The sequence below is a fragment of the Ischnura elegans genome, chromosome 2, assembly GCF_921293095.1.
Source record: "Ischnura elegans chromosome 2, ioIscEleg1.1, whole genome shotgun sequence".
NCBI classification, from domain to species: Eukaryota; Metazoa; Arthropoda; class Insecta; order Odonata; family Coenagrionidae; genus Ischnura; species Ischnura elegans.
The window spans coordinates 118,555,007-118,570,579 of record NC_060247.1 but is presented as its reverse complement, the minus strand read 5'-3'; the positions used below and the strand labels follow the sequence as shown (position 1 = coordinate 118,570,579).

At 39.9% G+C, this 15,573-nt stretch overlaps 1 protein-coding gene across 4 annotated transcripts in view; it reads left to right on the top strand.

Moving 5' to 3' along the window:
• Positions 1-15,573, top strand: part of LOC124154493 (cytochrome c oxidase assembly factor 6 homolog) — a 127,640-nt gene that overhangs the window by 73,323 nt on the left and 38,744 nt on the right. For all 4 annotated transcript variants that reach the window (XM_046528266.1, XM_046528269.1, XM_046528268.1 and 1 more), the window contains one exon: positions 13,333-13,394. In XM_046528266.1, coding sequence (XP_046384222.1) covers positions 13,333-13,394 — 62 coding nt within the window. The remainder of the gene's footprint in view (positions 1-13,332; positions 13,395-15,573) is intronic.

The window sequence follows — 15,573 nt, the reverse complement described above, 5'->3', positions numbered from 1 at the left end:
TTTTTTGTACCACCCCCCCCCCCCCCCCCCCGCTACACATATCAGATTTCCATTTTGCAATACCCTATTTCCACGGTGCCGTACATACCAACTCCTACTTGTACAAGTACTTGTACTCGTACAAGTTGTGTGTTTTGTAGTCTTAAAAACTGTAACCTTCTTTGATAAAGTTTACAACTTTATTGAAACTTTGCAAAAACAATTACGAAAACTTAGAAAGACTTTATTTCAAAGATCTGAGGAAATTACTTTTGTCATTTTTTTATTTATTTCATTTGGGTGTCACGCCCCCCCTGGACTTTCTCCACGCTCCCCCCCCCCCAGGGGGGCGCGCCCCCCAGTTTGGGAACCCCTGATCTAACAGATCGTATGATTAATGCATCGGGGCCAAATGTTTATGAAATTCTTTTATGAAAGCGGAAGTGCGCAATTTTTCGAGACAGCATTTCGTGCATTTTTTTTCCATTCCCCCCTCCCCTAGGTCCGCTCTCGTTTTTCCCCTCCTATTTTTTGCGTTTCTATTTTTATTCTCGGCCATTCCTCGTGAGTGTCCGCGCGAAAATTTTATGTATCCTCCTCCTCCTCACCTCTCCTTGCCTCATCCCTGTCGCATTCCTACGATAGCTTTCAAGGGCGAAATCGTGAATTTTTTGGCTCACGGCTAATTAATTTTTCTGTTTGGGGTGAAAAATCTCGCGTCTAAGAATAAAGCTGCCGAGTGCGCCCACGGGGTTGTGAATGGAATGTTGCTGTTCTATGGAAGTGAGGCTTGGACATTGACAGCAGCGGAGAAGATTGGAGGCTTTCGGAATGTGGTTGTGCAGAAGAATGATGAGTGTGTAGTGGATCGATCGAGTAAGTAGTGAGGAAGTCCTAAGGAGAGAAGAGAAGCCTCATGAAAACCTTAATAAGAAGTCGGAATTACCTTATTGGCCATATTTTGAGATATGATGGCCTAATGAAGAAAGTCGTTGCGGGACAAGTAGATGGCAAAATCGGAAAAGGAAGACCTCGAATGAAATATATGGAACAGGTAGAGAAGGATGTGAAAGAGAGGAAATACGTAGGTGTGAAAAGATTAGCTGATAGGAGTCGAATTGAGTGAAGAGCTGCGCAAACCAATCTTAGGTTTGTTGACCAGTGGTTAGTTATCGCTGGTCAACAATCCTAAGAATGGTGATGGTTTTCCGGGTTTACAACGCGGTGTAAACCCGGAAAACCATCACCAATCAACTAACCGCGGAAGCCTCCGTAATAATCCTAAGAATGGTTTGACGTAGCTCTCCATTCCGCTAGCCTTTTCATAGTGACGTATATCTTCTCTTTTGTGTCCTAGAACATGTCCCATATAACTCATTCGGGGCCGTCCTCTACATTTCTTCCCCTCCACCTGTCCTTCTACGAATGTTTTCATCAAGCCATCATGCCTCATAATGTGGCCAACTACGTTGTCCCATCTTCTTCGTGAGGTTTTTAGAAGACGTCTTTTCTTCCACTCTTCTTAACACTACCACATTGCCAACGCTAGTTGAATAAATAAGTGCTGTAAGCAACAAAATTTATCATTATCCTTGGATAGGTAGCTTCCACTAAGTTACATCATTGACTATTCACTTTGTATGAATGGTTTTTATGCATTTTGAATGAAAAATCGCCTGTGGGAGAAAAAAAAGCATCGGGAAAAAATAATTACTAGATCGGAGAACTTTATAGTCTACATTATGGGACATGAAGATTCTTAAAGCGTGTTTACACTGTAGATTTTTCCCGCCGAGTAGATGCGTAAACACATTCACCATCGAAATTACATGGTTTGAGCATCCAAAATTGCGTAAATGCACGATTGCATGTGCAAAAAATAGCCCATTCCATAGCCTGATTGCGTGTATATAACAAACCGTATGCTACTTACGCGATAAATGCGGGTAAACAAGGCTTTAGGCAGCATCACTTGCACCTATTATATGATGGTGCGAGCAGTAGTCTTCATTTGGAGGTATTGAGATAACTTTCGTATTGCAGGGCTACTTCTGGATATTGCATACATTTAGTGCCGGTTTTATTATGTCTGGTTAGCGTTGACCGGCACATGATATAACCGTAACCGGAAGCTGAGAATATTTTAAACTTACAGAAAAGCAAAGTAGCTCGGAGTAACTTTTGAAGAAAGTCATTACTTTGGTTGGAGAAATTATTTATTTTCGATTTTCGTACTCACCAAAATGTGAAGTGGACGTTATAAAACTGACCCTTAATGTCGTAATGAGCAGGAGATTCTTCTGAGTATATAATGAATACCTATGGCTTTTATGAGCCGCAGAAAAAAAAATTTCGATTGAGTGATGAGCATATATTTCAGTGAATGTACAGTTGGCTTTATTCCAACATCAAAATGAATTTATTTAGGGCTTGTAAACGTGTGCATCAAATTTTAAATTTCATAGATATGACATGATGGTATTCCTTACATGTAAATTAACATAAGAGTAGCAATGGTTTCTCATGCATTTTCTCACGGCACACCATCAAGAAGTTAAATTTAGGTTAATAGCCCTAAATTATAGGTTGTTTCTCTCTGGAATTCGGATCGCTTTACCTATCAGCGACACGAGTGGCGACTTTAGTAAACCTATTTAAATGCGCAGTGGGTGACGACACATTTTAGCTTCCGTCTGGAGAACCGTCTATCGTATTATTCTTGGATACGACGAAAAGCACTTTGCGTCACATTGAATTTTCTCTCCAACATTTCTAGGTGATTGCGTCGTTGAAGCATGATCTATATTAATTGCGTGCACATTCTTCCGGCACGTACGTATATCACGTGTGCTTAGTTCGTGCCGCTTCATCATACTTCTTCCGCCGTCGCCTTCTCGTTCTTTCAGTGGCGGATGCAGAAAAAAAAACTCAAAGGGGTGAGGGGGCGCAAAAGATATCTTGAGCTAACTTCACGTTTGTCGTAACGACGATTGATTAAGTCACATGCGAAGTTTAATGAAGTTTTATTTAAATTGATAATACGCTTTTAGATGGCAATGCTATCTTATGATGTAAAAAAAGTTAAAATTGTGGTTCAGCAATGTTTGGCAATCCGGGTGGCCCCGCAACGGAAGGGGGGGCCACCCGGATTGCCGGAGATTGGCGGATACATATGGGGGCGCGCGCCCCCATATGTATCCGCCACTGCTTTCTTTGTCCTTTGGGTCTTAGAACCTGGAGTGATGAGCTCCATCCACTCGCAGCAGCAGCTTCAACATGAAAAGGTGCCGCCTTTCTAGTTTTCCCCCTCCCGCCCTGGGTGCGGAGCGGGAGTGGCTTCAACGAACAGCGCACAGTGGTCTGAAATTGGAAAAAGCCGGACAAAAGTCCAAAATGGCTTTTCTTGAGATAGAGACTTAAAACTTAGCATACATACTCATAAATGATGGCTGATTATGGATGTGTATATCATTTTACATACATTTGATCCGTTGCTGAGATACAGTAGCTCAAACATGACCAATTTTTTAAAAACGCGTGCGATCTCGAAAATCTTTGAACTTAAGCAGGTGGTGTTGCAGTTGTATGATTTTTATGGAATAAAAAACACAATATTCCTTTGACCAAATGCTCTGGATATATTTTCCATGATTTTTGAAGATTTTGGTTCACATCTGCATGGTTTTACAACACAAAATGGCGTACCCATTTTCGCGTGAAATTTTAAATAAAGTAGACATTATCTTTCGTTTACGAAATACAGTAATCGGGAAATTTACATAACAGTGTGAAGTAGACATTTCTTAAGAACGCTGCGAAGAAATCTTGGAAAAACGTTTGCGACCAAGGAAATGAGAGCGATTTTTCGATCGCGCGTCAAGTCTGAGCCAAGCGACGCGGGACCCTGAGGCTCGGTAAATGCGGTCGATTTATCAAGTTTTTTTCAGAATTAATTCTTAAAAATCGTCATGTGAAGCATGGCACATAGTCAGCATTGACCTAAAACACTATTGCCAGGTTAATGGATCGATCGACTTGACCCATCTACTGACGGCGTCAAAATGATGTGCCGCTGTACTTTGCAAATTTATATCTAGACTTCAGTGCATGCCATAACAATTAATTATACGTCATTTAAAGGAAATTTTATTCTCAATTCTGATTTATTTTTTATTTAATGAAAAAAATCAAAAATCAAGATACGCGAGTGCAATAAATGACTCCGCGCACCACAAAATTAGCCGTTTTGTCAACTTCATGAACTTTGTAACTCAATCCAGGGAAAACTACTACGTCTACAACATTCAGCTTCCACATTAAGTTGCAAACATTAGTGTAGATTAATAAAATGGCTTTTGCGTGTTTTTAGAACGCATGTTTTGTTGTAAAATAACGAAAATGTTTGAACAATATCTTGACCTACATTTACCCCGAAAGGAAAAATATAATTGTCAGAAACACTTCATAATGTATTTGCAATTTTTTATGATCCATAATCTATAAAAATATTTCTATTTGTGAAAGTTAATAACTTCTATTAATGTCATGTTGCCAAACGGGGTTGCGCCGGGCCAGTGCCGGTTACCAGGAAGCAAAGTTACGCGCGCAAGACGTAGCAGCATTCGTTCGCTCAGGCGTATTTTTTTAATGCCCATAGATAATCTAAATTACATAAAAATCATGTATTTTTGGATCTTAGAAAAATTGCAAATAAATTAAGAAGTGTTTCCACTGCCGAAATATTGAAATAAAGTGAAAATATGATTTTCATTTTGGCTTGGGAAATATCTCTAACTTAAATACTAGGGAAATCGCGCAACTTTGAAAATTTTATTTCTCAGATCAGATGATTCGAATGAGATTGAGACTTGGGAGATAAGTTACTTGGTTCCTTGGATTGTTTTGCATGCTGGTGATTGGTCACCCACTGCCAAACACCCTAGAGGTAGCTCTCGGGGTATTATGTTTAAAATGTATTCCATTGTTGTGATATCTGCGATTGTTCTACCTTGGCAAAATCTTGTCCAACAGATGTTGCAACAATGCTCACGCTTCGGAATTTTTCCTGGAGAAAGATCACACGTTGCCAGGCGCGCAAAAAATAATGAAGTGGGGCCCCTCGGGAACACGCCAAGAACCGCGTGGATCCGTTGACAGGTGGATGCTGGAGCCAGGGCTATGAATCTTTCCCTTTTATCTGCCACCTCCATCATTTCGCTTTCCTCCTCCACTGCGAGATTAATCCTCGGCTTAAGCTTCTACATACTTGCTCGTCATCCATCTTCTCAGTCGCTCCCGAGGGTGTTTCACTCGCTGTCGTGAATGTTGATGCATTGATCTCTCGCCCTGTCCGCGAGAAACCTGCCAGTTTTATCGTCATTCCCCACTGAAGGTGTGAAACACGGGGCGTGCCGAAAAATTACTTTTTTTCGTGATAACATTTGCCCTGTGCGGGATAGTTGTCTACGGATATCAGGGTACGGTCACGTGGGATAACTTTGGATCTTTCCAGGTAACTTTGGCTCAGAGGCTTAAAAAGATTCATAGTTATGAATTTTTTCCGTTTGCATTTAGTTATCGACTTAGTTCTCGCATCAGTCGACAGGCAATAAATAGAACTGGCTTCACTCCTGAATTAGTTTGGATTTTAGTTCCATTGAATAGAAGGAATTTTGAACATTATGTGGTTATATTTACTTGAAGGCATTGTAGAAAATTGGATTTTTGGTGGCAGTAATTTTTTAAATATTTACCCGGATATAATATGTTTGCAGGTTAAAATCAAAGTACACCTGGAAAAAGAATTCTAAGAGACATTTTGGGGGGAATATTTTTGCTCCGAGAATTAGATTTGTATGCTTGTACTTGATTGGTTTAATTGACCCCTATTCAAGATAACTTTGGCCCAAAGGTTTGAAAAAAAATCCTGGTTGATAAAATAGTTCAGAGGTTCTGAAACAGCTTTAAATTGAAGGTACATAATCTGTCAATAATTTTACCAGTTAATGTACATTGTTTAGTAATTTTAAAATTGCCGACCTCAAGGCCGAGCCTTGAGGCCGGGACTGCGCAGTTTGGCCTCAAGGCCCGGACTGTACAGTCCGGGCCTTGAGGCCAAACTGAACGTGCCTTAGAGATATGTTTTTAGGAGTTGATTGTTAAGACGGTCAAAAAAATAAGATTTATAATTTTTTATCGTTTTTACTAATGTATTGACTAATATTTTTAACAATATTTAAAAAATTTAAATGTTCAAACATGTTAAAAATATTAAAGTAATATTAAAATAGTATTAAAATAATTGAATTAGAGGTAAGCTCAGCCACGGCCGTCTTTAAACAGGCCGGAGTGACCGATGTGGCAACGTCGCGCGCCCGTCATCTAGGAGGCCTGCGGGATTGCTCTCACCTGCGACCAAGTCTATTGTTTCGGCGTAGAATATCGGCAAAAGAAATCGCTTTGCGGCAAGGAAATCCACTAAAAAACTGCTGTTTTACTTACCACGGGATAATCGTGCATCATTGCTGATTGTGGAGCAGGAGCAGACAGGAATGTTACAAATTAGTCATGTATAAAACATGATTTTATTGAAATATTTAGTCACCTAATTGAAAGCAGTCACATAATTGTAGAGTATTTTCTCTTATTGGAAGTGTGTCTAGCGACATCCAATCTGTTATTCCTCACTTTAGTATAATTATTTAGAAATACATTTGTCAGAGTTTTAATAAATCTTGCAAAAAAATAACTGTTCGGTACATTGCACTGAAAACAGCTGTCGTCATTAATTCCTCTTAAATTATCGTCAAGGAGGATAATTTTAAGAAATGTAGCCTGATACTTAGGTTCTGCTAGAGTCATAATGGCCAATGCATGAAGACCAACACTTATTACCGACATACAAGGAGAAATAAGTCCGTTTTACACGGTACACGGAATTGCGCAATCTGACGTACGTGCGAAGGCGCAATCAAAATTGCGTCGTGTAAAGCGGTGAATTGCTAGAACAGATGCGAGACGGCAAAATTGTAGCCCAATACCAGGAAATCCTGGGTAAGAAACTAGAAGAAGGAGCAGAGAACCTGAGTGTAAATGACTTGGAAGAGAGAAAACGGCTTAATATAAAGAAGGCTATGGAAGAGACTGTAAATGAGACCATAGGAGAAAGAAAGAGAGCAAGGAATGAAGAATCGTTTGATGAGTGCAGAAAAGCTATAAAAAGGAAGAATATAGATCGAAGGAACACCATCCAGAAAGAGACAAGACAAAATGTCGAAAGATATAAAGAAAGCAGAAGACAAGCAAATAAAATACTACGAAAAAAGAAAAAACAGTACTTAAAAGGGTATGTGGAAAAGATTGAGGAACTGAACACACAAAATGAAAATAGAAAGTTATACCAGGCAATCAAACGGATGACAAATAAATTTCAACCAAGAACAAACGCATGTAAGGATAAGAATGGGAGTTTGGTTGGAACAGAGGAAGAAGTAATGGGAGGATGGGCCGAGTACTTTAAGGAATTGCTGAATGTCAATGAGATAGATGAGGAAGATGAGGAGGATGGAGAAATGTTGGACATGAGGGTGGACACCAGTATTAGTAGGTCATCAATTGAGGAGGTGGAGGAGTCGTTAAAACGGCAGCGGAATGGGAGAGCTCCAGGGGAAGATCAAATTGTACCGGAGTTAATCAAGTATGGAGGAAAAAATTTAACAAAGAACCTACATATACTGATATGTGAAATATGGGAGAAAGAAGAGATGCCTGAGAAATGGAAGATTGGTTTAATTTGCCCTATATTCAAGAAGGGAGATAAATTGCAATGCAGCAACTATAGGGGAATCACATTACTAAATGTCACTTATAAGATACTTTCTTGTATACTGCAGAGGAGACTTAACACGTGTGCTGAAGTAATCCTTGGTGAATACCAATGTGGCTTCAGGCAGGGAAGAGGAACAACCGACCAAATCTTTGTAATGAGACATGCATGCATGGAGAAATGTTATGAGTACAACATTGACCTACATATGCTTTTCATTGATTTCCAGCAAGCTTTTGATAGTGTCAATAGAAGAAAAATGTTGAAGGTATTGGAGGAATTTGGAATACCAAAAAAACTAATTAAGTTGGTAAATATGACTATGGAAGGATCTCAAGCTATATCGGGGGCAAGACTAGTGAAGCCTTTAAGATAACAACTGGAGTAAGACAAGGAGATTCTCTATCAGCAGTACTATTTAATCTGTGTCTACATGAAGCCATGAAAGAACTGGGGTTAGAGGGGATAATTGTGCATAAATCTACTCAGGAATGTGCCCATGCCGACGACATAGTTCTAATGGCACGGAATATGAATTCTCTGAAAGAAATATTCAAAAACTTAGAACAGAAGAGTAAGAATATAGGGCTCAGAATCAATGAGAGAAAAACGAAATACATGAAAATGTCGACCACGGAAGATAGAAGATGGACTCAAAACGTTACACCTGGGCAGTACAACTTTGAAAATGTAAAATATTTCAGCTACATCGGTACTAATTTAAAGTGTAAGAACTCAATGACCGAAGAGATCAACAAGAGGATAATGGCTGGAAATAGGGCTTACTTTGCTAATATTAAGCTCCTGAAGTCAACTTTTCTATCTAAGGAGATGAAATTCAAGATTTATAAGATACTTATCAGACCGGTCGTGACATATGGAGCAGAAACGTGGAGCATTTCCGCTGGAAACGAGCAAGCTCTGCGGATATTTGAACGGAAGATTTTGCGAAAGATATATGGTCCCGGAACAGATGGGGTAACTTGGAGGATAAGAACAAACAAGGAAATAGAAAATATTATCCGAGGCGAAGACATAGTGAGATTTGTGAAGACCCAACGGCTAGCTTGGCTAGGTCATGTAAAAAGAATGAGTGAAGAAAGAATGCCTAAGAATATTCTACATGGAAATATGGATGGAAAGAGAAAAAGAGGAAGACCGAGGAAAAGATGGATGCAGGATGTGGAAGAAGACATAAAGGCTATGAGGATTGTCAGATGGTGGGAGAAAGTGCAGAACAGGAGAGAATGGACAGGCGTCTTGACGGAGGCCAAAGCCCATACCGGACTGTGGTGCCGAGGAAGTAGTAAGTAGAGACGGCAAAATAGCCCCTGTTCTAACGAAAATAGAACATGGGCTATTTTGCCGTCTCGCGTCCACGCATTCTCGCATGTTTTCTAGCAATTCACCGCTTTACACGACGCAATTTTGATTTCGCCTTCGCACGTACGTCAGATTGCGCAATTCCGTGTGCCATGTAAAGTCTTTGAAATAGGCATCTTCACTACCCTCATTTGAAATACATGAACATGCACATATATCAATGATTAAGTGCTGCAATGCCTTCCTGACACCATACCCACAAACGTTATTGAGACCCGAATATTCCTCGGCAGTGATTAATATTGGTTTGCTCATAATTTCCAGGAGGTCGAACTGATTGAGTATGAGCCATGGCCATGGTATGAGCTCCTCTTCCAACGCTTCAACTTCAAATAGATAACTTACCTTCGACTACAGCTAATATGATAGGTTAAAAAATGAATCTTCTAACGTCATCTCCTGCAAAAATAGGGTTTAGAGGAAGAAAATTAACTTCAAACGAGTCATGTCGAGTATCTTATTCACCACGAGTCCACTGTTGTAGAATGATAAATAATAAACAGGCCTCCTCCGCGTTGTTGCCAAATATCATCCCTCCGGCCTGTTTAAAGACGGCCGTGGCTCAGCTCGAATTGAGTTGTCAACAAACACATAACTACCGTGTGTGTAAACAAATCTCCAAGCAATTGTTGATTATCAGTAATGTCCGTTTACTCTGCATGAATTCAAATCTTTTAACTTTGTAATAAACGAAGACGAAGCCAACAACTATCTATCTGAATATTTAAAGCCCTTGGACGCACCTGGCTTACCACGGCACGATTTACAGCTAAAGGTAGGCTCTGTGTTCATGATGTTTCGAAACCTAAACCAACCAAAACTATCCAACGGAAAGCGTTTGCTTATTAAAAAACTGATAATGAAAGTGATTCACGACACTATACTCAAAGTAAAATACAAAGATGAGGAAGTTCTCAATCCGAAGATTCCATGATCCCAACTTATATGCCCCTTTTGAGCTTAAACGTATTCAATTTCCAATTCGTGTTGCATTCGTGATAACGATTAACAAATCGCATGGTCAGTCTTTCAGTTTTTGTGATGTTTGTTCTCATTTTCTCATGGTAAATAATATGTGGTATGTTTACGAGTCGGTAAACCATCGGCTGTATTTCTCCCTTCGCTTCAAGGGCGCAGCTAGGAATTAAGGATAGGCGCAGCTAATACTGGCGGGTCTGTAGGGTACAGAAAACTCGCGAAGGTAAGCGAGAGGTGTGGGGGTCATCCGCTGGCATTTTTTAGAATAAAAGGTTCAAAATGGTAGGTTTTGCGGCTGTGTGAACAGTTAAATCTTTTGTGACTCATCCGTCATGATATTAATAACCAAATGCTTTATAAAAAGATTCTCTGAGCTTTTGGGGGGGGGGGGGTTTAGCCCCCAAAAACCCCCCTCGCTGCATCCCTGCATCGCTTCGCTATTTTTATTTAGCTTCATTCGCTTTATCTTGCGTCTGATAACAAAACAAAAACTGATCTTTATCAGAAGGCGATTGACGCAAGACATTAAACCCGAATGTGTAGGGCACACCGTGGTGCGTTTACGCATGCAGCACGTTTACGCAGTGCATTTTTTCCAAACAGAGATACTATAACTGGCGCACCTAAAGTCATTTGATACGAATGCTGCTTCATAGGGGCTTTTCTTACACTATTTTGAGCATCAGTCAAGTCTCGGTCTAGCATTGCGTTAACCTGCCCCGTGAACGAGCCAAGTTTACGCTACGGACTTAGACTTAAAAACATTTTTTTTACGGTTAATAACACAAATAGGCAACAACTGAATGCGTATAATTTTTATTTCATCAATATTTTCTCATTTAATTTATAATAAATCAAATATGATTAAAACGATACAGCCGCTCTTTATTTATAAATGGTGCAACTAAACTATAAGTTCATTGAATGTTAGGCGGTACGAAGTTCGCCGGGTCAGCTAGTACTACATACTTCCAAACTGGACATGGTGGGTGAAGAGAGGCAACTTTTAAATGAGATTCAGAGGAGACATAAGGTATAGATTGAGGGAGTACATAGCGGGTAGGGGATGTTGAAAATAATGTTGAAGGGTAGAATATTAGGTAAACGAGGGAGAGGAAGGAAGAGAATAGGATTTTTAGATGTAATGAAGGGGAGTAGACTTTATTGTGAATTGAAGATGGAAGTGCTTGATGGAAGTGCCGGATTTCTTCATAGGCACTCCGTGGAAACCTACCTTAATCGGTAGAATAATTTAATTATACTGCCTCTATGCGTATGAACTCCATTATCGTGGGAACAGACGGACCATTCGCGGTTTCCGGTTCATGTTAGGGCATCTACGACGTCCACGCAGCCCACTGACAAGTAATCATCATTCACTCAAACCCACGCCTTCGCCCACTGCACTTCAAACGCTTGCTTCGAAGAGTTTCCCGCCTCCTATGCCAACTCCAACTTAAGATCTAACAGATGGACACATTTTGCGCTCCGCTTTTTCAAAGCTGAAGAGGATAGTCGAATTTTCCTGTTCTGTATCGGAGTGAAGGCTTCCTGGTGTCATCTTTTAATTTATCCTCCGGTGTCTCTCCGCCAATATAAATTATCCTGTGGAATCTTGCTAGATTGTAAAACGGCCTTAAGAAAGCAGAATCTAGCAAGAATCCACAGAATAATTTATATTGGCGGGGAGGCAGCGTAGGATAAATTCAAAGGTGACACCAGGAAGCCGTCACAGAACAGAAACATTAATTAATTAAGTTGCCTATATTACCTTTATATATTTCTTTTGTGCTTCACCTTTGGTTTATATATTTAAATGTGTACCGTTATGTAAGAAACACATTTCCCGTTGGGATGGAATCGTGTCACACTTCTCCGCTCCCCCGATAACTCGGGATGGGCCGTGTGGTCGCGCTCTGTTGCTTCTCACGTCCACTTGAGCACACCCTCCGTTGCCATGCACATTCCACCCTTGACTGGACGACGTTGAGCGCACTTTGAAGGGGACATCCCTGCTGAGTGCATCTCCCCAGTCGATATTTATAAAACACAACCTGCTCTTGCGACTTTCTACCACGTGCATACATTATCCTCTTAAACAATCAATACTAACCTGCACAGAGCGTTTTAATTCTTCCCGCTGGTCGTGTTGCTCCTGTTGCCAATTATCTTGTCTCCTCATTCGAGGTAGTATTACTGTTTATATTCATTACTACCAACCCGGCTTAAGGATAATTTTAAGAGAATATGAAATGACCATTCCAAGATACAGATTGACAAGTAATTTTGATGGACAGATCTTTATAAAGTCTGCCCATGAACAGTGATGAAATATTTTTTTTTTAAGAATTTACTGGTACTCTTACGTAGTTAATAAGAAATATCACTTATCACAAATCTGACTTAGCCCAAGATATTAGTATTTTCGTAAACCTCTTCTCAAACGATTTTCCCAATGGGAATTATTTTTACCCATGTATGCATGCATTAGTTACGTGTACCTATATTACGCACGCTTTTTCATGTTAAGGCTTCATAAAGAACGTTCCTACATTAGATTTACTCGTTAGTCTATAATTCACATTTATCTAATGTGAATGTAGTTAATTTAAAATATTTACTTTATTTATCTTTTGTCGTTTTTTGCTTTTATATTTTTATATTGATGTAATTTATTCTTCTAAAAAAAACAAATGGATCCACACAATATTTGTAAACATATTTGCTAGTAAGTCGCCCTCTTAGGCTGTATTTAGAGTACCAACAGGTTTTTACTTGCATTGCTCAAATGATGTTAGTACATCTCATTAAATATAAAAATAATAAAACAGAATAAGCAAAAAAAACTACCACGTACAGCTAGACTGGAAAAAATAGAAAAAAATATCCTTGGCGTACATTTGTTTCATTGGGCATCAGTGTGGACTTGATACATCAGCACCTTTGCTCGGTTAACCCCGTTTTTAAGTCACTTCGGAGCAAGACGCCTTGGTGGTGGTATAATTGGTATCATATCTGATCGGATAGTCCAGAGTCCTCTATCGGGTTCGAATCCCGGCCGAGCTAAATGTTTTTCTCTTTGTTAATTTCACCATTATGTGTCAAATAGTGTAATTGAGTTTTTGGAGCATTTATTTATTTTTTGTCTCTCTTTTTTGTCGTTTCAGGTGAAGCACTTTGACCGCAAGAGGACTTACCTGCAGTTCAAAGAAAAGATTGAGAAGGATGGGTACGTTCGCGTCGATGAATTTTACATGAAAGAATGACCGAAAGGTTCTTAGGACAATTTAAAATCTCGAAAACACGAACAAAAAAAAAGACGCGTGTCGGATCGAGTTTTGCCGACTGGCTGTGACTCCAGGAATTCTAAATGATGATTCCATGGGACATATGTTGTGTGTATAGTAAGGCATAGAAATACTAATAGCCAATTGTGGACGACTGTGAAAATGCCACCATGGCTTACACGGTCCGTGCACACCCACACACCGTGGACATTAAGAGGCTCAGGTACCTATGGAAGAAAGGTAATCCTCCGATCTTTCCTAGGGTGTCAAAAGTGGAATTGCTTCGGGATATTTTCCTTTGGTTTCCACTGTTTTTTGAACTCCAAAGTGATCGGCGGCCATTTTCTATCGGACATCGACGAGGTATCTAGTGTTATCGTACAAATTTAATATATGGTTTCTGTTTCTAATGGTTGTCTTATTCTTCCGTCTCCATGTTTGGCCTTCTTACCTTCCCTGTTGTGTGTTCCCAAGAGAATTATTTATTTAACCCGCGAATTTTGTAATAGATGATTCTCCATTTGGCATTTAGATGTGATGTCACCCACGTGCGAATTTTAAAATAGGTTTACGAAAGTTCACTCTCGCATCGCTGGTGGGCAGAGCGATTCGAATTTCGCTGAGAAATGAGCCATAATCAGGACTGAAAACCGAAAAATATATTCGTGACAGCGTGACCCATAAAATTCGCAACTTCCCAATGTTATATGCTCACGGTTCTAAGTATTATTCAGTGAAGTCCTTCATTTCCGGTTACTACCGCGTCGGTTGCTGTGGCGATGACAACAGTTTGTTGTCAAAATTGACCGTTTGCTTTGGCCTGGCTTCGAAACAATTGTTGTCGCTATTTATCATCACTGAACCAATTGTCACAACTCGATCGTGCAGTGTAGAGGTAACCTACTGCGCAAAAATATATGAAGTCCAAAATACGCGATATAAAATCCCAAATACGAAAGGCCCTCACAAACTGTTGTCATAGCCACAGCAACCGACGTGGGAGTAACCGGAAATGAAGATTCTCACATTATCCAGTGAATATTGAGAACAAATGGATCGCTCTCACCTCAACGCCGCGCTGCGGACCTTTTTGAAAGCTGCTTAAAATGCGCCCAAAGTGGTGACATAAATCAAACTTCCACGGGACAGAATGGGGACTCCTCTTGGTTTCTAACTCCGGAGCATGATTTTGATGTTGGATGAGAATGTGTGCTTCGGAACTTACCTCCAGGAGAAGAGGTGCGGGAATCTTCACTGTGGAAAGAAAACCCATTCGATTTTACCAATCCTTCGAGTTATTGTCATCCTAATAATGATGATAATTCTTCTATAATCATTATTTTATTGTAATTATTTATTATTATTTTATTCTTATCGTTAAGCAAATTGCAATAAGTCGATCATGTGTTCGGATCATAACTCAGAGGCCAAAAATATGTATAAAGTCCAAAATCTGGAATGATAAAAAAGGCCCTCACCATCCCAATTTTTAATCAGCCTCGTCATATAAATCCGGGTATTAATTGGGAAGGCAATAGGGTGGTTTCCTATTATCTTTTTTTATTGCCTAAATCGAAAGATTATTACTCCTGGAGTACGCATTTCACGCTTTTAGATTTTTAAATGACGATATCCATCTTTCGCGATCAAATGAGAAGTAAAAATTTTCAAGCGCGCGAAAACGCGACGGGTAAGTATGAATAATGGGAAAATCCCGTGTGACGTCATTCTGGTTCACGCTGCCGGCGAGTGAGGTGACCTTGGGGCGAGGCTTTGAGCGCTTATAGGACGCAGGATGCTAGCAGGTAGCAGAGTACCCTGCTATTAGGTAGCGCTTGGCTTAAATAAGGATTATTAATACCCTATCAAACGAACGAAACTTTCTGAAATTAGGTAGTTTTAATGGGTGATTATTAAGAGATGTTTCCCTGAGCTCTGTGACTCATTGCATGCATTAGTATTCTCAGACGATGTAAAACTCCTATCTACTCTTATAGAAACTAGGTCCCTGTGACGTCACATGGAGTGGCATCGCATGGGCGCCAATGTGGCCTTTTTCAAATGCAGTTAAAATTGACCACTGTCATTCGTCTAAACTGGGATTTCTAAAACCAAATAATT